This window comes from Cetorhinus maximus, chromosome 6 (assembly GCF_964194155.1).
Source record: "Cetorhinus maximus chromosome 6, sCetMax3.hap1.1, whole genome shotgun sequence".
In the NCBI taxonomy this organism is placed as follows: domain Eukaryota; kingdom Metazoa; phylum Chordata; class Chondrichthyes; order Lamniformes; family Cetorhinidae; genus Cetorhinus; species Cetorhinus maximus.
The window spans coordinates 25,379,523-25,404,245 of NC_135884.1; the positions used below are offsets into that span (position 1 = coordinate 25,379,523).

Consider the following 24,723-nt stretch of genomic DNA (forward strand, 5'->3'; position numbering starts at 1 on the left):
TGTTTGGTGGCGGCATCATGCTGAAGTTGGCGGAAATGGTGGAGGATGATCCTTTGAATGTGGAGGCTGGTGGGGTGAAAAGTGAGGACGAGGGGGACCCTATCATGGTTCTGGGAGGGAGAGGAAAGTGTGAGGGCAGAGGCATGGGATATGGGGCAGACACGGTTGAGGGCCCTGTCAACCACACTGGGTGGGAAACCTCAGTTAAGGAAGACATGTCAGAATAGCTGTTTTGGAAAGTGGCATCATTGGAACAGATGTGACGGAGGCGAAGGAACTGAGAGAATGGGATGGAGTCCTTACAGGAAGCAGGGTGTGAGGAGCTGTAGCCAAGGTAGCTGTGGGAGTTGGTGGGCTTGTAGTGAATATTGGTGGACAGTCTATCACCAGAAATTGAGACGGAGAAGTCAAGGAAGGGAAGGGAAGTGTCGAAGATGGACCATGTGATGGTGATGGAGGGGTGGGAATTCAAAGCAAAATTGATACATTTTTCCAGGTTCAGACGAGAGCATGAAGCAGCACCGAAATAATCATTGATGTACCGGAGAAAGAGTTGTGGGAGGGGGCCTGAGTAGGACTGGAACAGAGAATTTTCCACATACCCCATAAAGAGTCAGGCATAACTGGGACCCATGCAGGTACCAATAGCCACACCCTTTATTTGGAGGAAGTGAGACAAGTTTAAGGACAAATTGTTCAGTGAGAGAACAAGTTCAGGCAGATGGAGGAGAGTGGTAGTGGATGGGAATTGTTCGGGCCTCTGTTCCAGGAAGAAGCGGAGAGCTCTCAGACCATCCTGGTGGGGGATGGAGGTGTAGAGGGATTGGACATCCATGGTGAAGTGGAGGCGGTTAGGGCCGGGGAACTGGAAATTGTTATGATGTGGGGCATCAGAGGAATCGCGGATGTAGGTGGGAAGAGACTGGACAAGGGAAGAGAGAATGGAGTCAAGATAGGAAGAAATGAGTTCCGTGGGGCAGGAACAGTCTGACATGATCGGTTTACCGGGACAGGCTTGTTTGTAGATTTTGGGGAGGAGTTAGAAGCAGGTTGTCCAGTGTTGGGATACTATGAGTTTGGAAGCTGTGGAGGGAAGATCCCCAGAGGAGATGAGGTCAGTGAAAGTCCTGGAAACAATGGTTTGATGTTCGGTGGTGGGGTCATGGTCCAGGGGGAGGTAGGAAGATGTGTCTGAGAGTTGAAGCTCAGCCTCTGCGAGGTAGAGGTCAGTACGCCAGACAACAACAGCACCACCCTTGTCGGCAGGTTTGATAACAAAGTCAGGGTTGGACCTGAGAGAACGGAGTATGGCAAGTTCAGAAGGAGACAGGTTAGAGTGGGTGAGAGGAGCAGAGAAATTGAGGCCGATGTCACACCGACAGTTGTCAATGAAAAGATCAAGAGCAGGTAAGAGGCCAGAAGAAGGGGTCCAGGTGGAGGGAGAATACTGGAGGCCCAACAAAGGATCTGTTGAACGGGGGAGGACTCCTGCCCAAAGAAGTGAGCACGGAGATGAAGGCAGTGGAAGAAGAGTTCAGCATCATGCCGAGCCCGGAATTCATTGAGGTGAGGGCGTAAGGGTATGAAACTGAGTCCCTTGCTGAGTACTGAGCGTTCAGCATCAGAGAGGGGAAGGTCCGAGAGTATGGTGAATACACGGCAAGAACTGGGATTAGAAGACAGGATGGGGTCAGAGGGACGGGAAGGGGTGGAGGGTCCTGGATTGTCTTTGGTATCAATGAGTTGTTGGAACTTGCGTTCCTTAGCGCCTGAAAGGAAGAGACAAAGTTTCTTGTTAAGGCGTTGGATGAGACGAAGAACAAAATGAAACTGGGGACAAGTTTTATTTGAGATAGGGTGAGTCAGTGCTGGTGGAGGGAGAGACCGAGTGTGTTCATATAGTGGCACATGGCATTGAGCGTGGATCTCAGGGTGCGGCGTGAACAGCAGTCCGAGGAGCGTTGTATGTCCCGTAGATACGTGTAAACTTGGGTGGATTCGAAATACGAGGTTTGGGGGTAGTTGGATGGTCAGGGAGTAATTAGGTCTGGTGGGGGAGTAGTCAGGTCTGGTTGGGGGGTAGTTGGGTGGTCAGGGGGTAATTGGGTCTGGTGAGGGAGTAGTCGGGTCTGGTTGGGTGGTTAGTTGAGTGACTAGTGGGTGATTGAGGGGCTCGAGGAGTTGATTGGTGGGTTTGGGGGGTATTGGGGGTTCAGGGAGATGGTCAGGGGGTTGAGTGAGGGATCAGTTGTAGAATTACCCAGGTGTTAGATTAGGTTTTAATCTGTCTAATATTTCCTGGGTAACTATCCAGGTAAATACTGCGGAACTGCCCCAAGTGTCTGACTCTAACTCAGAATCAGAGACATTTGGGCAAGGTCCCATGGAGCAGGGGAATTGTCCATCAGATGTTTCAACTTCCCGGGCAATTCCCATGTAGGTCAGCATGTTAGAACTTCCACAGGGTCATAATGCGCATCTTCCATCATATGTCCATCCTCCAGACATGGAGACCCCAAGATTTGGGCCATTGTTTTATGTATCTGGGAAACTGTCCTGAATGAGTCCGATTGCCAGCTGTCTAGCTGTAGTATCAACCCCACCTGCTTTCTGTTCTTCATGGGCCTGGCTTGCAGCCTCAGTCATGCCAATATCTGTTACTCTGGCATTCCCTGTGATATCCACCATCAGTCATTTCCTGATTGTAAAGTTCTGATGCACAGTACCTGCTATTGCAATTCATGTAAATGGTGCTGGATCTGTACCTCTCTGTACCTATTCAAACACTGAAATCTTCTTTTCAGCAGCCCACTGGCTTGCTCAATTCTTAACCTTATCTGCATGCATGCTCCATTGTAGCACTCCTGTGCAGCACTGGTGGCTCTATCATGTGGAGTCATGGGCCTTGTCATTCTTTGTTTCTTGTCCCAGATTCTGAAATAGGGCTGGGCACTGGACTGGTGAAACAGAAAGCATCGTGGCAGCTCCCAGCATTTTATGAATTTCTGTGCAAGAAGCTATGCCCATTGTCGCAAATGTCCTGCATATTCAGAGAATGGTAGCCTTTGCAGGTCCTAAAAAAGGTGGCTTACATTTGGTGCATGCAGTGCCATATGTGTGAAATCGATAGTCCCTGGAACCCTCAGGAATAAGTCAATTCTGAAAACAAGGAATGGTCCCCCCAGTCCATTTTTTTAAATAAACTGAGAAGCTTGGCAAAGAGGGCATACGTGACTTGCTTATACAGTACTGGAAAGTATAATAAATTAGCTGATGTAGCAGACATTTCCTGTGGCTCTCTGGAATAAGCCTATGCCATAAAAGTTCAGAGCTGTGGCCATTTTCTCTGCCACAGTTGGAATTGTCCATGCCTTGAACCATGATTGCATGTTGAGCTGCAGCAACCAATGGAGCTCCACCAAAGCTTTATGACTGACATCCAGCTTACTGAAACAAAGCTTGTGAGAGGTCTCAAAACACAACTCGGTCAATGTTAAATACTGGATTGATGTTGCTGGTGCTGATTTAATAATATGACCTTCCTTATAGCCTCCTTCTGCTCCTCTACCACCAGCATGTACATAATATGCATATGAAAATATCAGGGGAAGGGTAGGACGCACTGGCCCATCGAGGCCGACCTCTCACAGTTGTTATGCAGGATACACATAGTCCCCACCTATACAGAGCTAATTAGGGAAGAAAAAATGGAAAATGCATCTCCAATCCCTAAGGGGATCAAAACTAGTCTGGGACATCTCATTAGTCCTGATTTACATTAAAGGATACCTACCGCTTATACGAGGTGATATCTGTCACAGCAAGAATTGGATCCCACTATCTCTTGAAGGAACATAGTGTTTCAGTGTTCACCGCACGGGACAGCAATCTATTCCAGAAGTCTTCTATTCCCTGGGCAAAGAAAAACCCTAACATCCAACTTAGCGTCTGCACTTTTAAAACCTGTAAGTGTGACCCTTGGTCCTCTCTAATTTACACAATTGAAGGTCTACATAAGGGCAGTCTATCCCCTTTATTATTTCCAAAACCTCAATTAAATCACCCCAAAGTATGCCGTTCTATGGAGAAGAGAGACCCAGCTCATTAAGCCTATCTGGGTACTTGGGAATTAATCTTGTGACCCTCCTCTGTACCCTTTCCGAAGCCTCAACATTATCTGTGAAGAGACCAAAGTTGTACACCGTACTCTGAGCCTTTACCAAGGTTCTGTACAAAAGTGAAATAGTATAGTTCTGTGAATACATCCTAGAACATTGTTCACTTTACCTATAGTTCTATGCAGCGGTCATGGACCATAAGTGATTGATACTAAAACACTCAAGATATTTTTTCCAATGCTAGTTTTAAATTTTGTCCCTGTAGGGTGTAGTATGCTTAATATTTGACCTACCTGTGTGTATAACATTACACTTTTCTAAGTTAAACATTATTTACCAATTACATCTGACCCTAGCACATCTTGAGCAGCTTCTAATAGTTGAGCATCCTTTACAGTCCTAACTCTTCTCATATGTGAGGGATTGTCATTGGGAAGTCCATTTACAGCCTCAGATACCAGCTCTCTAAACTCTTTTTTAAATACATGCTCTCCAAGGATATCATGCAATCTAGGCGAAGGCTTCCTGAGTACCATAGTAATATGACCAAAGGTTTCCACGAGCAATCTCTCCCTTTAACAGTTTCCCATTAAACAAGCAATTCTGAGAATGCCCTGGAAAATTTCACTTTTTAAAAAGTGGCACTCATGCACAAGGATGCATAGAAAATCATGGCACTGGTTCTGATGAAAAGTCAAAGACCTGAAATGTTAAACTCTGTTCCTTTCTCCACAGATGCTGCCTGACCTGCTAAATATATCCAGCATTTCCTGTTATTATTCAATAGCAAAATCCAGGGCACACTTACATTAATGGGTATCCAAAAGGACTCAAATGCTTGGGGTTAGCATGAAGAAACTTAATTTTTTTTTTGGTCCATTTGAAACAGATCTGAAATAAACAATGATTATGGATTATGTATCCCAATCAATAGGCTCGACGTCAGCCTGAAATTAGGCTTCAAACCCCATGACGTTATTATAGGGAGTTGCTGGCATCTATTGCACTTTAGTGGAAGCTCACACATTACCAATGGATCAACTTTGGGCCACTTGCCCCTTGCTTCAGGTAAATCACAACATCAAGATGGTGAGTTGAAGCTGAAGAGCAGCCATAATCATATTGAATGGCGGCGAAGGCTCGATGGGCCGTATGATCTATTTCTGCTCCTATTACTTGAGTTCCTGTGGAAAGGACAACAGAAAGGGGGAATAAAAGCAGGCTTGCAGCAGCCCTTGGGAGTGTTTTGGAGCTGCGGCACTCTTGTTCCTCCTGGTTCTACATTAAACCTTAAAAATAATCACTGTGCCTAAGGCAACTCCATTTCCTAGAGGAGTCTTAAAACATCATCAGGCCCCTTATTACCATCTGTAAATGCCTGCTTTAGGCAGCCTGAAAAATGGCTCGAACCAAAATCGAGTCGGGTGTCTCAAGCATCCTTGGGGCACAGGACATTGCTCCCTGAAATTGTCTCTCAGGGCACCCATTTGCACCAACAAGGTCCATATTCTACTTTATTATATAAGCTTTAGCACCTTTCTTCCTGCAGAGTGCAAAGAGGAGAAAATACAGAGGGAATGTCAATGAAAGGTTTAAAAGAAGGAAAGCACAGGAGAGGGATTTAATAAACAAAAACATAAAAAGCAAACAGCCCAAAAATGAGATAAAAAATACTGACTACTCTCATATGGAAAAGTTGCTATTTATTTTAATGTCTAAAATGTTGCTGAATGTAATGCCATTGACAGTGTGCTGGATTTTGACAGTCAAATTATTGAGGGCAATCACAATGACGGACTGCAGTATCTTTCATGAAATTATCTGAATTGAATCCATACAAAATAAACCCATTTATTCTGCTCTTGTGACAGTGACATTGGTAAAATCTAACATGTCTACCATATGTGCTATTATCAATTCTATGTTTCCTATGGAGGGTAAATATGGTTATCATCCTGTCACAATAGTCAGTAATCATTACAACAATAATCCAATGTGACAGAGAAAAAATGCTTTGCTTTTATTTTTAAAAGTCACACATGTATAAAATAAGGACATTATATGCTTGCCTCACTCTCAAAGTGCAAGGCAGATTAAACAGTTGGCAACAGATTAGCCTCTGCCCTCTCTGATATAAAAATATGTAACAGACTTTATTTTTGAAATGTATCTTGAGGTTTGATTGGTAATGCACACAAAGCAACTGCCACTTTGCACGTACAAACTACCCACGTCAACATTACCAAGCCTTGTCTATGCTTTCAATTGCAGACCTCCTATTTCAGACAGAGCACTTCCTCTTTGTTAGTACAATCTTTTATTATACAGCCTTCGACAAAACTTCTGAAGGAAAACAGTGAGACACATTGGCCCAAGTTCAGGACAAGCCAACTAATTGTTAGTTAATTCTCTTTGTAAATGGGGCAGTTTATGGATGTCTGAGCGCGTCTTCTTAAGCAATCTGACAGATCATTCACTGCTTATTTTGGGGATTTAAACCACATGTAGAGCCAAGCACCCCACAAGCTTTCGCTTTAGATGGAACCAAGCAGTCACTCTGGAGCCAGTCACAGCCACTGTTTGTTGCCAAAATAATACTGTGTGGGCAACCTGCCCATTAACTGCAGTGTTATGAGCCGGAAATTGTGGTTGTGCCTTGATGCTGGGTTATTCACACCGTCAGTCACAAAGCTCCCTTCATTTTTGTTTGATGAATTCCCAGCCAGTCGGAAAAGTGTCAGGAGCAGTGTACAGGTTTGCTAATGACTTCACCTCCAAAAATCACATCTTACTGATGTGATGTCAATTAATTTAAAAAGCAAATAACCTAAAAAGAGACAAAAAAATACTGACTACTCTCATATTTGAAACGTTTGCTATTAATTTTAATGTCTCTGGACCAATGGAAATATCTGTTGGAATCAAAATTGCTTTCATGGCTCTGAGTTTGCTTAATTCCACTTACAAAATGGAAATGTTAGTCTCAGCTAATTGCAAACATCTGAGTAAAGTGTAAATGCTACTATATTAGAGCTATGCCATCCTTTAAATTTGTCAGATATGTTTCCTTGTATAATATGGCATAGGAATAAATACATATATACATTGTTGAAATAATATCAAATGGACTATCAGCATTTACACTGATATTTAAAAAAATGTCCTCCACCGTTTTTACTGACATCATGCACCTGGATTATGGCTGCAGCATTTCATTCAATTAATATGAAGTAGCTTTCTATCCATAGGTCCTTAGATGCTTCTACTGCACTTATGTATGTCATTTGGCCTGATCCTGTAAATATTTAGTATACTTTGGGGTACTGAGCAGGATTTTAAATGTCAATATTTGACATTTTGCACAACTTTGTTGTGTCTGTTTGTGAATAAAATATGCATTTCATTTCATGTTTCTTCTCAAACAGTATACAGTTTGAGCTAATATGGTATGTTTTCTTATAAAACCTTTTCAATATTTTATGGGCCTCCTAATATTAGTAAGTCTCTGGTTCACCTAATATTATTGAAAGACACAACTATTTCTTTTGAGCCAACTGCATTTGTTGACCATGCTTTATGGATAAATCTCGAGTTGTTGCTTCATCAAATAAGAGATTAACAATTAGGAACTAAAACTATACAGTTAAGTCTCTGTCTACTAAAGTGAATTATTTTAGCTGACAGGTTTAACATTGTGTTAAGTAAGGTGCCATATGACATTTTACAAACTTGCTCAGAATACAGGAGCTGTAGCTATACAGAAAATCTTTGAAGTGCTTGATAACAAATAGGAAAACCCAGTTTGCAGATCCTCAGCATGAGATAAGCAGTGGATTCACCAGGGACTGGTGACTCTGGGCCTTTTCCAAAGGCTTGCCAGATAGAAGCTCACAGGCAGCAAGTTCATGATACAAGGCATTCAATACCTCCAGGATGTGAACCTTACCTGTAAGAAAGAACCAATTATTAAAATGTTTTTTAAAAACAGTTTTCCATTCTTGTCACCATTTCTCGGATTTGCCCACCACGAGTTTCACTTCCTTTGCGTGAGGAGGGTGAGAAGATCACCCCTTTACATATCTTCATAAAGGCAATTAAAGTTCTTCCTAACTGACCTAAATGTTTGGCAAGGTGGAGAAAGATGTGGTCAGATGTGATGACACAACCAGAACCAAAAAAGAATTTCACCGTGTGGAAGATGCCTGACCGTCAATTTTATGGAAAATTAAGATTCTAAATCAAAACTCTGGAGTTGTTTTAAAAACAGCCCTTACATATATTATAATGCATCTGCATCCAATTACATGAATTATTTTGAATGTACTGGGTAACTATGTGGGTAAATTCAACAAGAATTTTATATACAGCAAGATGCTATAAATAACATTGATGTAAATGACCAACTAATCATTGATGTCAATCTTCACATCTCGTCCCCTTTCCCTCTGTGCTCAGAATTCATTGTTCCCCCCACTCCCCATCCTCCGTAAACCTCTGTCTACCCATCTCCATGGCCAAGCTCCTTAACAGTTTTGGCTTCTCCAGTTCTACACCTCTCCTCGACTCTCAGTCTCCGGCCTCTCGTGCAGCCTCCCATCTCTTTGTCCCATCATTTCTTTCAGTTGCTCTGGAATTTCTTCCCTAAATTCCTCCTTTCTCCACCTCCCTCTACTCTTTCAAGACCCTCTTGAAACTCATTTCTTTGACTGAAAGTTTTATCATTTTTCTCAATATGTGCTTCCTTTGATTCCTTGAATTAGTTGGCATATTTTTCTACATCAAAGATGCTATAAATGTGAGTTATTCTTGTCATAATCTGTTTGTTGATCAGAACATTGAAAATTTCTTGCTTATTATTAAACAGTGCTGCGGGATCTTTAGTGCTCACCAAGGCTCCTTAGGCAGCACCTTCCAAACCCACGACTGCTACCATCTATAAGGACAAGGGCAACAGATACATGGGAATACCACCACCAGCAAGTTCCCCTCCAAGCCACTCACCATCCTGACCTTGAAATACATTGCCATTCCATCACTGTTGCTGGGTCAAAATCCTGGAACTCCCTTCCTAACAACACTGTGGGTGTACCTGCACAACATGGACTGCAGTTGTTCAAGAAGGCAGCTCACCACCACCTTCTCAAGGGCAACTAGGGATGGGCAATAAATGTTGACCTAGCCAGCGATGCCCACATCCTGTAAATGAATGAAAAAAAAGAACCACCAGGCCAGATAGGACTTCGGTTTAAGATCTCATTTGAAAGGTGGCTCCCTCCAACAATGTAGCATTCCTTCTGTACTGCGCAGACACACTAGTCTAGCTAATAAACTCAGTTTTTGCAGTGGATTTAAAAATACAAGCTTCTGAGGTCAGGCTGACTCCATTGCAAGAATATGCTGATGCCTTGGATGTATTAGGGAAGGTCAATATTAGACTACATCTGTCTATCAGAATGGGGAATGTTTTCCAGAGGGAGGAGAGAGTTCAGAGGGGGGAAGGTATACAGGGGGAGGAGGGAGTAATGGGAGTGGGGATGTCCAGGTGAATATGCAAGGGTCTGTGGAGACAATCAATGCCTGCTGGGGAGTGAACTGAGGGTGGGCGTGGTAGGAGGGGATGGTGAGTATGAGAGGAGGCAGAGGGAGCCGGTAGTGTGGGAGGGTGAGGGTGCATCGGTGGCAGTAGATTGGACAGCAAGGGTGGTTGGTGGGGACTTGGAGGCAGACACAGGCCTTGGAGGTGGGAAGGAGGAGGTCGGGTAGGTCAATGTGGATGGGGGTGGGATTCTCAGGAAGGTACGGAATGTGCGCGTTCGCCTGGACATCCTGGAAAGACAAGGGTTTGGTTGGTAGGTGTTGGTGGGGAGGTGGAAGGTGATGCCGGCAGTGGGGGGGTGTCGATGGTGATGGGGGTATGGACATGGGCGACTGGGGGAGGGGAAAGGATGGGGGAATTAACAGTATAATTCATTGGAAAGTGAGCGGAGCCTCGTGTTGCATGGGCACGGGAGTGCACTCAGTGGGTGGGCAGAGGTGAAGGTCAGCTCAGGTGGACAACTGAAAGAGAACCCCAGCAGACAGCATTGAAAATGAAGGCTCTGCCTGCATGGGAGAGTGCTTGCATGAGGCTCCGAAAGGCCCTGCCACACACACACTTCTCCCTTGCCGTCTGTCTGCGTGCAGCTGAACTGCTGGTGGGGGGTGGGTGTGGGGATGCAGTGGGAAGTCTCGCGAAGCCCGTCAATGAAACTGAAAGACAATATTACACGTTATAATTTGAAAAGATATTTACTTTCACAGCATAAAGTGACAAAGTGTGTCCACCTGTGCAACCAGTTGTGATCAGGATTTCTTAACTTTTCTAGGCCTACCACTTCTAGGAGCTGCCCTGACATCTGCAGGAGGGATGGAGACAGCCAGTGCAATGGTTGGCCTTGTTGCCTCTGATGACTTTGGCGCCCATCCTCTGGAGAGCGGAGGCCTTGAGAGCCTTGGCTTGCTTTGGCTGTCCTCCTGTGGACCAACTGCTCCCTCTGCGGTGACAGAGGACGAGGTTGTCACAGGCAAAGGGGACTCGGAGGGAGCGGACAGCCTCTGAGATTCCTAAGTGGATGACCCAGGGGTGTCCAGCTGCCAATCCTCCTCCCTTCAGATGCCTGAGGACCCCGGCCTGACTCCATGAGGCGAAGGAGCAATTGGAGGGATGTCGAGGCGCCGTGTTTACCTCTTGCGTTGCCTCTGTAGGAACTCACTCATGGCCACCACGATGGAGTGCAGGTCTGCATGCATCTCCACGTTTTGCTGGACCAGGGTTTCCATGGCATCCGCCATCTTTCCCATGGAGACCTCCATGTGCGCACATGTGGGCACCACCTTGTCAGCGAGCAGGCGGATGCACTCCTCTGATTCGTGTGCCTCTGTTGAGGGCTTCCAACAGCTGTGTGTGATATTTTCCCGCGTTCTGCTGATTCTCCACGATGAGTTGGAAGGCCAAATCCAGAGGCTCGTCATCTGACTCAGGCCTCACAGATGTCTCTTCCCCAGCAGTCCCCCGGGTTCAGGGGAGCTTGGCTGAACCTGCGTCCTCCTGCTCTGGACACGTGTCTGTGTGGTGTCCACCAGATTGCGATCCTGAACCTGCTCTAGATCTAGGTCCCACCGAGGTGTGTGTCTCTGCGCTAGAGAGGGTGTGGGTAAGCGCTGTGACGGGTCTTCCAGGCTGCTTATTTCCAGTTCTTCAATGGAGGAGGTGTCCTCTTGGCTGGAGGTGAAGACCTGAATGAAGCTGAGGGACTGACTGGCTGAGGTTGTCGGTTGCTTGCAGAGCTCCCTGTGAACCAAAGTAAAGGTAATTAGTTAAAAACAAAAAACTACTGCGGATGATGGAAATCCAAAACAAAAACTCAATTACCTGGAAAAACTCAGCAAGTCTGGCAGCATTGGCGGAGAAGAAAAGAGTTGACGTTTCGAGTCCTCATGACCCTTCAACAGAACTGAGTAAAATTAGGAGAGGGGTGAAATGTAAGCTGGTTTAAGGTGGGGGTGGGGGGGGGGGGCGGGGTGGGGAGAGAGAGAGAGAGAGAGAAGTTGGGGGGGGTGGGGGTGGTAGTAGGGACAAGCAAGCAGTGATAGGAGCAGATAATCAAAAGATGTCACAGACAAAGGAACAAAGAGGTGTTAAAGGTGGTGATATTATCTAAAAGAATGTGCTAATTAAGAATGGATGGCAGGACACTCAAGGTACAGCTCTAGTGGGGGTGGGGTGGAAAGACTGACAGGGCATTACAGGTATAGATTCAAAAATAATGGAAATAGGTGGGAAAAGAAAAATCTATATAAATTATTGGAAAAAACAAAAGGGAAGGGGAAGAAACGGAAAGGGGGTGGGGATGGAGGAGGGAGTTCAAGATCTAAAGTTGTTGAATTCAGTCCGGAAGGCTGTAAAGTGCCTAGTCGGAAGATGAGGTGCTGTTCCTCCAGTTTGCGTTGGGCTTCACTGGAACAATGCAGCAAGCCAAGGACAGACATGTGGGCAAGAGAACAGGGTGGAGTGTTAAAATGGCAAGCAACAGGGAGGCTTGGGTCTTTCTTGCGGACAGACCGCAGGTGTTCTGCAAAGCGGTCGCCCAGTTTGTGTTTGGTCTCTCCAAGGTAGAGGAGACCACATTGAGAGCAACGAATGCAGTAGACTAAGTTAGGGGAAATGCAAGTGAAATGCTGCTTCACTTGAAAGGAGTGTTTGGGCCCTTGGATGGTGAGGAGAGAGGAAGTGAAGGGGCAGGTGTTGCATCTTCTGTGTGGGCATGGGGAGGTGCCATAGGTGGGGGTTGAGGAGTAGGGGGTGATGGAGGAGTGGACCAGGGTGTCCCGGAGGGAACGATCCCTATGGAATGCCGCCAGGGGGAGTGAAGGGAAGATGTGTTTGGTGGTGGCATCATGCTGGAGTTGGCGGAAATGGCAGAGGATGATCCTTTGAATGCGAAGGATGGTGGGGTGCTAAGTGAGGACAAGGGGGACCCTATCATGTTTCTGGGAGGGAGGAGAAGGCGTGAGGGCGGATGAGCGGGAGATGGGCTGGACACAGTTGAGGGCCCTGTCAATGACCGTGGGTGGAAAACCTCGGTTAAGGAAGAAGGAGGACATGTCAGAGGAACTGTTTTTGAAGGTAGCATCATCAGAACAGATGCGACGGAGGCGAAGGAACTGAGAGAACGGGATGGAGTCCTTACAGGAAGCGGGGTGTGAGGAGCTGTAGTCGAGGTAGCTGTGGGAGTTGGTAGGCTTGTAATGGATATTGGTGGACAGTCTATCACCAGAAATTGAGACAGAGAGGTCAAGGAGAGGTGGACCATATGAAAATGATGGGAGGGGTTGAGATTGGAAGCAAAATTAATAAATTTTTCCAGGTCCCAACGAGAGCATGAAGCAGCACCGAAGTAATCATCGATGTACCAGAGAAAGAGTTGTGGGAGTAATTAGAGCCTGGCAGCAGAGTCAAAAGCAGGAGAGAGAGCATGCACATTTGTGTTGAGAGAGGGATTATGTAGTGTAGGATCCTCACGTGGGTGTTCACTGCCGACCTCACTGTCGACGCTGGCACCGTCCACATCCTCACCAGTCAGCGCGGTGGCACCTTCCTCAAAGTGAGTGAGGGGCATAATGTGGGCTACTTCACCCCCAGTTTGGGACCTCTCCCTGCTGATGTGAGTCAGCTTCCCTTGCGTGAAAACAGTTGGTGAGAGTGTGAGCAGGACACATGGCACTGCGTAGAATGTTTGTGTGGTAAGTGGAGCCACGGACAGGATGAGGATGCGAGCTCGAGAGGGTATGAGCCTGATGGAGATGTGAAGGTACTTGTGAGAGTTAGTAGTATTGTCTCTTGAGGTGTGAGGTCTCTGTGGATGTGTGATGGGTTTGTGAGTGTGTGAGTTGAGAGTGATGAGCTGGTTGACTTACCCTGGTGGAGCGGATGAGAGCATCCACCCTCTTCCTGCACTGAGTGGCTGACCTCCTCTGTGCTCCATTGGCAGTGACTGCCACTGCCACCGCCTCCCAAGCTGGATTGGTGACTCTGGTGGACCTCCTGCGGCCAGAGCGGGGGTAGGGGACGTTGCGGCAGCCCTTTACTGCGTCCAGCATGCGCCACAGAGAGTCATTACTAAATTTGGGGGTTGCCATCTTCTTTGCTTTCGGGTTCATCTGTCACCAGGTGCAGTCCTGGTCTGTAGACATGAAGTAGGCATGCACTCTGGTGCGCTTTTAATATGGCGCCCGGAGCAAGGAAGTACTGAGGTCACAGCGCGGGGAGCAAATCTGAGCCCGCCTACTAGTGATCCAGAGTGTTCCCTGTGAATGCATTATTAATGAGGCGTGACGTGCCAAGAAAGGGACAATACAGCACAAAAACTTGCCACTACGGCTGGTGGGTAAAATGCGTTTTTTCCCCGCCCGCTACCACATAGTGCAAATCTGGCACGATTCTGCCTTCAGTTTCAAGAGCAATATTGGCAGAAGCTAAGAAACAGACTTCGTCTCAAGGATTGGGGATGATGCAAGGGTTGCAGAGCCTAAATAGGGTGCAGATGGGGCAAGTACAGTGCCAAAAGTAGAAAAATGGCAGTGAGAGGGATTAGAGAGGAATTTTAAAGAAGATAATAATGTACCACGGTTGATTTTAATACTTCATTGCTTTTCAAATGAACTGGATGAACCAGAAATGGAGACAAAGAATCGAAATGCTGTTAACCTACTAGCCAAAACCATGGATAACAATATCAGCAAAATCTGTTTTACGTTAACCTGAATACTTTTTAAAAAATGCGATTACATAACATCCTGTCTGGCTGGATAGTTCTAAGGCTGTTTATATCCTTGAAGTAATCCTGGAATGCAAGACATAACATCCATTAATCTTCCATTGATGTGCTGCAGAAAAGTACTCCCCTTTAATATTATACTGGCATATTAACTACACCATAGAACCATGGAATGATACAGCACAGAAGGAGGCCATTCAGCCTATCAGCCTGGCTCTTTGGCAGAGCTATCCACTTCCCTGCTCTTTCTCTATAACTATGTAATTTTTTTTCCCCTTCAAGTACTTATTCAAAACTCTTTTGAAAGCTTCTATTGAATCTACTTCCATCACCCCTTCAGCCAGTGCATGCCAGAGCACAAAAGCTCTCTGGGCTGGATTTTTCCAGCCCTTTGGAGACGGGCTAGGAGGTGGGATGCCCTGTAAAATGGTGTGAACAGCAAAGCCCGACATCTTCCTGCTGCCACAGGATATTACCAGTGGCGGGAACCTCAGTGCCATGACGCCCACCAGGTAGCCAATTAAGTGGCGTATTATCGACAGTTTCCTACCCCCGCTGGCATTTTAGCAGCGTTGGGAAGGACTGCCGCCTTTTGGGGTGACCCCTAGTTAAAGCCTTGTGCTAACCCTTCCTCCCTTCCTTGGGTCACCCTCCACGCAACTTGCACTGCCATCACCCAGTCTCAAGCGAAGGCTGGCATTTACAGGCACTCCCCAAACAGGACTATGCAGCAGCGGCTCACCTTTAATCATGGAAGAAGTTCACCTCAGCAGGTGCATGCCACTTACGTGCAGTCGTAAAGGTGAATGTTCTAATTTCTCACTGGCAGGATGCTTAATTTGAAGGGGGAACTGAATTCCAGTGATCTGGCCTTTTAATGAGCATTCATGACATGCTAATGCATGCAAAAAGGCTTCCCCTCGATCCGCCTTTAAAGTCCTGAGAAAATAACTGCTAAAGTTTGTCCCGCCGTCAGAAAACTGATTTTTTGGCCCCCTGCCAAATTACGATCCCCTGCCTGGCAAGTTTCCTGCTTCTGGCAGGATCAGAAGACTCTGCCCACTGTGTCAAAAAGTGTTTCCTCGTGTCACCTCTGGTTCTTTCGCCAATCAACTTAAATTTGTGCCCTCTGATTACTGACCTTTCTATCACTGGAAATAATTTTTCACTATTTACTCTTTCTAAACCCTTCATGATTTTAATATCTCTATCAAATCTCCTTGTAACCTTCTTTGCTCTACGACAAACAACCCCAGCTTCTCCAGTCACTCTGCTTAATGGAAAAGCCTTATCCCTGCTAAGATTCTAGTAAATCTCTGCTGCACCCCCTATGTATTTCTTGAAAATGGTCTTTTATGCACATTGGACTATATCATTCCACTTTGTTGGATAATATTCTTTCAAAGTATGCGTCAAATAATAAAGATCAGAATTTAAAGCAGGAGGTAAAGGATTGGCATTACCAAATTGGTCAACAAGTATTTAAATGAAAACTAAAATGAAAATATATTTATCTGCATTGTTTTTACTATGGCAGTGTTGGACATTTTTCTGCATTACTAGTAAATTTCCCATGCTTTTTTTCCCAATTCATTCATGGAATGTGAACATCACTGGCAAGATCTGCATTTATTGTCCATTCCCAATTGCCCTTGAGAAGGTGTTGGGTCCCACTTTGTTGTACCGCTGCTGTAAGCCATTTTCTAAGCCATTTCAGTAGATAGTTAAGAGTTAACAACATTGTTGTGGGTCTCAAGTCACCTATAGGCCAGATCTGGTAAGGGCAACAGATTTCTTGTAGTAAACCAAAGGGATTTTTGCAACGATCTATTAGTCATGTGGATACCAATACTGATATTAGCTTTTTATTCTTGATTTATTTAATTAACTGAATTTAATTTCCTAAGCTGAATGGTGGGAATTGAACTGCTGATTATTAGTTCCCACTTTGAGATTACTAGCTTAGTAAGTGCCTTCACACTCACCCCGGATCTAGGTGCCAGCCTGCAAAGCCTCTGCAATCATGGATGCCCACTCCCCTACCAGGCAGTGAACCTCCAATCACCAGTAGGCCCTGATTAGTCCCCCCCATCCCACTGCCACTGGGCCCTGCTCAACCCCCACCACCACCAGGCTCCGATTCCCATGCCCCCCGAGGCCGCAGATATCCCATACAACAAGGCCTCCGACCATCCTCCACATGGGACTTGACTCCTCTCCCAGCCCTGGGATTTCCAACTCCCTCAATTGCCTCCTGCCCAGCCCCCCCCCAACGTCTGGTTGCCCCCTCCCTCTGATCACTACTTCCTTCCACTCGAACCCCCTGCTTTTGGACTGTTCCCACCTCTGGTCAACCCCACTCTGGTCGATAGCCCTCCCCTTTCCAGTTGACCGGCCAGTCAAACTTGCATTACCAGCGTGGACTTATCTGCTGCTGTAGCTATCACTGACCAGCTCCCCACCTAACTGAAGGCCCAACTGTCAATCATGCTGGGCCTCTGGGCAGGGGACGGACATCATTTACATGATAAAACTCCAAAGCGTCTTCGGGAATCCCAAATGATGGGTTCCCCTTGACTTTCTGACTGACCCATTCCCCACCAGACAGGTCAGTAAAATTTCCACCCGTATAGTGACTTTATTTGCTCTTTAAGTCATAGGTCTAAATTTTCTCTCCAGGGTCGGGGGGACGTTTCCTGGCTCCACTAGCCCAACCTGGGAGAAAGTGCCCTGGAAGTTGGGATTCTCCTCCCGGGCTGGTGGGGCTCTTTGGTGACCCCAGAATGAGTGTGGAGGGTGCTGGGTGCAGAGGCGGCTGGGCAGAAAGCCTGCCCTGGTGCACTGGCACTTTGTCAAAGACTCCTTTAAGAAGACACTAAAATAAAAACAGCCCTCCAGTCCTCACCCTCCCACACTCCCCATACCCCATCCAAGTCACATCATGCACTCTACCCACCCCCATTGCCCCCGTACCCTCCATGCCAAACTATGCTCTACCAAATGCTGTGAGCCCCTCCTACCCTCCATGCCAATCTATGCCCCTCCACCCTCCCCATGGCCCTTTACAGCCCCTATGCCAACTTGGTGCCATCTCATGCCAACACATGCTCCCCCTACCCACCACCTTATGCCTACCATGCCAACTCACCCAGTATCTACCATTGGCGACCTCAGGAGCCATGCTGAGATTAAATAATGTTCTAAGTGTCTATTGCAGACACTCTCATTCATAAAAACCCATTTACTGCATTTTCATTTTTTCAACTACATAATCCCTTATCCGAGCAAACATCTCATTCAAGTGCTTAATCCCTCATAAAAACAAGCTTTGGAATTCATAGTCCCTCTTTAAAGGGTCTATAAACACTTAAAGCTGTCAGTTAAGCTGTGAAATGGAAGGCACCCCACTGTGATAATGGAAGGTTGTGCAATTAGTCGTCCAGCACAAATCCAGTAATGATCACCCTCAGGCTTATGTTAACAGGCAGAGTGAAATAGCAAGCAATTAGTTTAACAATCCACACAGTTTTTTCAAAAACTTAAAGGGCAAGAGTTTTAAATGCCTAGACAGCTTGACAGTTACTTTTGACACTTCTGACAGTTTTGGCAGTTCCTTTGAACAGTTCTTTTGACATTTCTATTTAGTTTATGCACTTGTACACATATTCATACCCAATTCTAACAATCCCAAAGGGCACCTTACCTCTCCCAAAGGACACCCCGTCTCTCCCAATGGGCAACTTACCTCTCCCAAAAGACACCTAACCTCCCCCAAAGGTATCCTGGGACCACATCCAAAGGGGCACCTTACCTCTACAAAGGGCCCTGCAAAATTTAGACCTGCTCCTGCCAGGTCTAATGTGCACACATGGTGTTTCCCACTCCTGGCTAACGAAAATCAGATATGACTTGAGGCAGCTGTTGTTTTATATGGGCAGCTACCTCTGCGAAACCCACATACGCAAATCCCGACCCAGTCCCATTCTCGCCCCTGTGAAAATGGTAGGTGCTGTGTTCAGGGATGGGATTTGCATATTTTGGCCTCTTCCGCTATTTTCGCAACAATGGATAGGCTCTCTGACATTGCAAAAATTCAGGCCATATTGTTCAATAAATCAACTGTACTTTATGTACTTGCTGCATGAATGTACCAATCAGTTGGAACTAGAAATAAATTTGCTTACTCACCATGCTGTGGGTTATTGCAGGACTCCAAAGTGCTGAGCAAGATTTTTCCTAGTGATCTCCTAGACACATTCTAGATAAAATAAGCAAATCTCTTATTGATTACATTGTAAAATGAAAATGCATTTACTTTTACATTTAAGCTCTCAAATGCTGTGCAAGTCACTCTTAATGACCTTCTAGTACATTTATTTCTACATAGGCTGAAACTCCTATCTCTTGTCTGAAGTTTAGCAAATATTAAAAACCATCAATCACTGCTAATGTGCAGTTGGAAATGAGCTTTCCCTTATCATGAGAGTCCATTGCATTAAATTACGGAGAGCTGTCAGAGCACCATTCACTTACAAGGTCACGTAGTTGCTGCAGGAGCTGTAATACATCCATCAGTTTTTCTTCAATTAGTGACAGTCGTACTCTCTCTGTCTCTAACATCTGCAGCTCCATCTGAAGCAGTTCAGTCTCATCCACTTTTTGCTGGAGTTCACACAGTAAGGACCCTTTCAGCTGTAAAGTGCAAATGGGAAAATACTGGCATTGCTAAACTTTTGAAAATTGCACAGTAGATCTCCCAAGGCCTTCCTCCTAGTGAGTCAGAGATTCACTGCTTTATAACCTAAGGGTATTTAATGCTTTTAGGGACAACAATTACTGGATTGAATCAAAGAAGTTCCAATTTCCATTCTTATTGCTGGTATTATGGAATTTTTACCTTGTGCTTTAGGGATTGAGTTTAGAATTCATTTGCTATTCAATGAAACAGTAAATGAGTGTGATGTATAATTTATATATATTCAATTTTTATTCTTTAGCATGTTTAGAGGAAAGAATGCACGATAAAATCTTCTACAAAATGCACTAATCAGAGCCTTTTGTTGAACAGGGGAATGGGGTTCAGCTGCACTTGGAGATTGGCTGGTGCTTTTCTAGCAGTGGGAAATGGTGCTAGAGTTTGGCAGCATTGGACTAGAAATCCCAGGGCTTGGCAGAATAGGGGTGGGAGACCTGGGGCTGAATTTTTGGTGCTCACTGAAAGGTGGGAATGGAGACAGGGGGCCTGAAAATATTGGTGACAATGGCAAGTGTGGGTGTCCCTCATAACACGAAAATGATGCATTTGACATGATTTACATCATTGCGATATGTGTTGGTACAGACACTAAAAAGTTTGCCAAAGGCTTTTTAATGAAGACAGCAACCCTTTAATTTTTTCTCATTAATGTACTTTTGAAAACAGAGACCTATCTAAACTTCTCGTCATTCTTGCGAGTGTCCTGATGAGTGCAAGATGAAAAGCTTCGACATGTCTCTTTTTTTCAGCAATACTCAAGTTCTGTATCACCAAGCAACTAATTGATGTACTTTTAGTGGACATGGACATGAAAGAAATGCATCATGTTGTTCAGACTTTTACCTGATGCATGTTTGTTTCCATTTGCTGGGTTTTATATTCCTTTAACTCCAGTTGCTCCTTTAATTTTGCCACTTTCTCAACCAGTTCCAGAATCGCACTGTTGCTCTCATCACTCCTTATGTTCCCGAATTCTGACAGCAGCTTTCTAATAGTCTTATCATCACAGCTGTGAAAATATAACGCATGACAAGGGGCAGAAATGAGGCACAAAGTGCTGTGCATGAGCACACATGAAAAAAAAAACTGTTAATTTAAAAGTGAAATTATATAATGGGTCATAATTTATGGTCAAGATAATGCTGAGGCCAATGGCGTTAGCTGTTATTTATATGTAAACGCTATGGCAACTGCAGGTGGAGACAGATGCACAGTTAAATGCGGGAATCCAAAAATTGCTCTTCGAGGTGCGCTGCTCCACTATTAGTTTCAAAAGAATGGCAGCTTCCTGCCTGACTAACCATTGAAATGCATTGAATGGCATGAGGTTGCTGAAGTTTGTGGTAGATGCAAACTAAAGCGTCTTAAAAATTTTAATTCTGTCCATTTCAGTTTAAGTACCTTTTTAATGACACAAGTATTGACCATTGCTAACAACCTCTCTGGCATTGAAAATAAACTTTTGGATGTGGAATTTCATTCCTTCAGATTTTAAATGTTATTTGAGGTTTAAAATATGTAAAACTTTAAATAATTTAAAGAAACCTTTTCCTTTCTGATTCCTTTTTGCTCTTTATCTCAACCCAATCTTTCTTTCCCTCTCTTCATTTCTCTTTCTGTGGCTGATTTCACACATTTTAATAAGCACTTCCTTCTCAGTCCTTGTGTTGTTTATTCCTCAATCTCTCAATCTGCTTGGTTAAGGATATATGCAGTTGTTTGCCCTGTTTACTCAGGTCCAAGATGCCCACTTTCCCCCCCACTCACCATAACACCATCAATTCATACTTTCAGCAATTTAAAGAACAAAATATCATCACAAATAATTGGGCACAGGCAAGCCTAACTAACAACAGGTACTATTTCTTGTCCTAAAGCCAAATGATTGCAAGTTCAAATCCCACAATGGTACCTATCGAAATTGTTAATTTGTGGTAGGTCCACCACCCCCAGAAACAGTTTGGATGCAATCCCAGGGGCTGCTGAGGTGGGCTGGTTAAAAGGTCTGCCTTGGTGCCCTGGGATTTCATCCCAGTTGTAACAAAAAGAGTAAAACAAAAAAAAACCTTCTAGCCCACGCCCCATCCATGCAAACACACGGCCCTACACCCGCCCCCAATGGCCCCTCATACTTTCCATGCCAACTCACGCACCTCCACCCTCAATGGCCCCTCATACCCTCTTTGCCAACCTATGGCACTTACATGCCCATTCACCCAGTATACACCCTGTACAGAACCAGTGAATCCTACAGTAATAATGACAAGTATGAAAAACCTTTAAAAAAAGTCATTCATAACTTTCTTAAAGAAATCTTCTTTTACTACAGCTCTATGAATGTGTCAATCATCCAGACTTTTAAAATGTCAGTAGCAGAGACTACAAGAACTTGAAACCTCTTTATCTTGTGTAACTAAACATTGTGCAATTGGCAAAATATATCCTAAAGAAAGAGCTGTCAATCAAGTAACGTTTTACCTTGGGTGCAGCTGATTCAACAAACGAATGGACATCTGGGCTCTCAACCAAGCCTCAGTATGTGTTCTCTGCTGAGGGTGAGGGGCCATGGAGGGTGGGTGGAGGGGCATAGGTTGGCATGGGCAAGACCTTTTGAACTTAGCTTTCAAAACATTCCCGCTCATCTAGATAATGGTTCATGCCACGTCTCAGGGGCCGTGAACCACGAGTTCTTGAAAGGCTGGCCTGGCTCCACAAAAATGATTGAGGACTAAGAAATGCCTATTCCTGCAATGGAGCCAGTCAGGTTGGGAGTGTAAGGTGTGGGCTCATGACCTGGACCAGCCTGCACCCTTATACTGTGCTGATGAAAATTGGGAGCACCAGGAATCCTTGAATTGGATCCTGCCTGCCATTTTTAAAGGTCAGCGGAATGTCCCTAACTCTGTGAAAATCCAGCCCATAATGTTCATCCTGACAAATTGTGAAAAATATCCTATTCAATCTCCTTGTGTTATTGGGGTCACATAGTATCGATCTTGCATTACTCAGACAAAAAATGCTGGAAAACTCAGCAGGTCTGACAGCATCTGTGGAGAGAAAGACAGAGTTAATGTTTCGAGTCCGTATGAGTCTTCTTCAGAGCAGAATTTTGTTTACTACTTTGTTTATATTACATCAAACAATAAAACTATCCTTATCTTAAAAAACTGTTTCAGAAACCCAAGCTATATTGTGCTGGTATGTGTACCCTAACTTGTAATCCATTTGAGAGAATTAGGGATATTTGGAATTGCCTAATCTATGATATTGGAGGTAAGAGGTAGCCAATTACTCAGATGCTGAAAGATTAGACTCTCTAGTTCAATTTTAAAAACTGGTTGGCAATGTGATACCTAATGCTAACCTAAGTTACTCAAAGCTGAATTGCTTGAAAGGACTGCTCACCCATTCCCACAGCAACAAAGACTGGTCAGAAGTTTCTTCACTTCCTTCACCTGACTCTTCTGATCTTCAGTCCACTTTTCATCCTCTTCATCTGAGGCAGCCTGTCCTTCTACTGAACGGAACAGCTGTTCTTCAACTAGTTGAAGCAGAGAAGCAAAAAATTTATGTTGTTTAATCTTTTCGAATTGCAGTGACATTTAGGTGCCAGGTAGTGATTGTGCTATTCATTTTTCTGGTAATGCTCTTGCACTTTTCTTCCACAATTAATTACAAGCAAGAATATAAACTATTGATAAGGAGTTTTCTAACAAGGGGCAAACAGAATTTTCCCAAAACATACTTTTAAATGTCATTAATTTGTTTAGTAATTTGTGAGCTACAAGTCCTTAGTTCACTATGGATGCATTACCAGCATAAACTAATCAGACTTTGCTCACGTGTTAAACACATCAGAATAATTTGAAAAATGTTCACTATCTCACTTGTCAAATTTCTAAACTTATTTACGATACATGAGTGAATAAGTATTCCTTGTAATCTGACCATGATAGTTACCAGGAAAAAGGCAAAAGTCATGACTCAATAATTATTCACCACAGTTTTATGTACTGTTGCTGTAACATATTTTATATGATGAAACAATGCACATTGTACAGTCTCTTAACTCAATGTATTAGGATCTAGTCCTGCATATTTCAATTGTTAGCAAAACTGCACATTAATCATAACTTACATGGGCCTTTGGAGTTTAATTTAAAAAAAAGCAACATATTGTGAAATGATTTTCAATGGATAACCATCTTAAAGTTATGGTTGTAGTCCTGTACTCCCTGCACCATAAAACTCTAGAATTGATACATAAATCAGGATTGTTAATCACTAATCAGGTACAAATGCATTTCTGCCATGTTATTTTCATGGGGTATTGGCCAGATTAACATAAATAAAAATAAAAATTGAATTGTTCTAAACCTTAAAGTCTATCATGATAGCGCTCACAGCTAAAATCTTCCGGCCTCTATTGCATCATTGCCTCTGAATAGAATGACATAGTAACACCTTTTTTTTTAAAAAGCCAGGCAGCAGGTAGCATCCTTGCTTGTACTCCAATCAATAAAAACAACCTATCCTAGTATCCAGTGAACCTTAAGCTCAGCACAGTAAGAAATTAAGCTTAGCTGATCCTTTTCTTGAACATTTGCCCAATTGTTAATTTCAAACAATCCTGAGGTCCTTACTCCTCTCAACTTTTCCCAAGAATTAATGTTGACCTCAAACCTTTGCATTTGCTATGAATTATTTTCCCCTTGGTATCTTAACTATACAAAATAATAATTAGATTAGAACGCTGAGGTGAGCGCTGGCTATTTCTTTATCTGTACATTTAATTGATTAGATGCATTCTCTCCCTGAAAGTGTGAGGAAAAGTCCAGCCCAACTGTAACCTGAAACGTTTTCTCTCTCCTTAAAAAAAGAATATTTCCCATTGTACCATTCCTGTACAGGTCCCTTTGCTGTTCACTGGGTTTTAATTTTCAAGACTGTTTCATTTTGAGACCAAGATTGGGATGATTTTTATCTCTATTGCCCATTCTTCTGTCATCACAGAGGAGGTGCCTATTTAAAATTCAAGCAAAGCTTTAATTTGTCCAAAAGTTTCATTTTTTCTCTTCCTCATCATGGGTTGAGGTTTGCAATCTCTCCAGTGTTCATCAAACCAGTGGGGATAAACCCCCAACTTAAGCTCATTGCTTTTTGGCTGGAGTCTGACCCGTAAGTCAGGTGCTCCTGTCTATTTTGTGAATGCAAGATACTGACAGTACAGAGTGTGCATACACAGGAAATAGTTCACAAGGTGGTACTCAAGTTGTTATGTGCCAGGTATGGTATGGCATTATGTTAAAGAAGGTTTTAACGATGAAAACAACAGCACAACAACAGCAAAAATAACAACAACCTGCCAATAGCCTGTCGAATCAGTTGGATTGTAACTCTGTGGTGTGATACTCTAGTCATGGTAACTGTGGTTACAGATTCTATAGGTTAGAGTTGGGTGCATAAATGCAGAGAGTAAATGGACAGGCAACACAAATAAGACTATACTGTAGACTGTTCTACTGAGTACATG

At 44.2% G+C, this 24,723-nt stretch overlaps 1 protein-coding gene across 2 annotated transcripts in view; it reads right to left on the reverse strand.

Moving 5' to 3' along the window:
* Window positions 1-6,114: 6,114 nt before the first annotated feature.
* efcc1 (EF-hand and coiled-coil domain containing 1) overlaps window positions 6,115-24,723 on the reverse strand; it is a 79,178-nt gene continuing 60,569 nt past the window's right edge. The window contains exons 3-7 of one of the 2 annotated variants that reach the window (XM_078543446.1): window positions 22,596-22,731; window positions 20,034-20,199; window positions 18,968-19,126; window positions 18,623-18,692; window positions 6,115-8,064 (exon numbers count right to left, since the gene is read on the reverse strand). In XM_078543446.1, the coding sequence (XP_078399572.1) occupies window positions 7,931-8,064; window positions 18,623-18,692; window positions 18,968-19,126; window positions 20,034-20,199; window positions 22,596-22,731 (665 nt within the window). In that variant the 3' untranslated portion in view covers window positions 6,115-7,930. The remainder of the gene's footprint in view (window positions 8,065-18,622; window positions 18,693-18,967; window positions 19,127-20,033; window positions 20,200-22,595; window positions 22,732-24,723) is intronic. The other variant, XM_078543447.1, reaches the window with a different exon arrangement.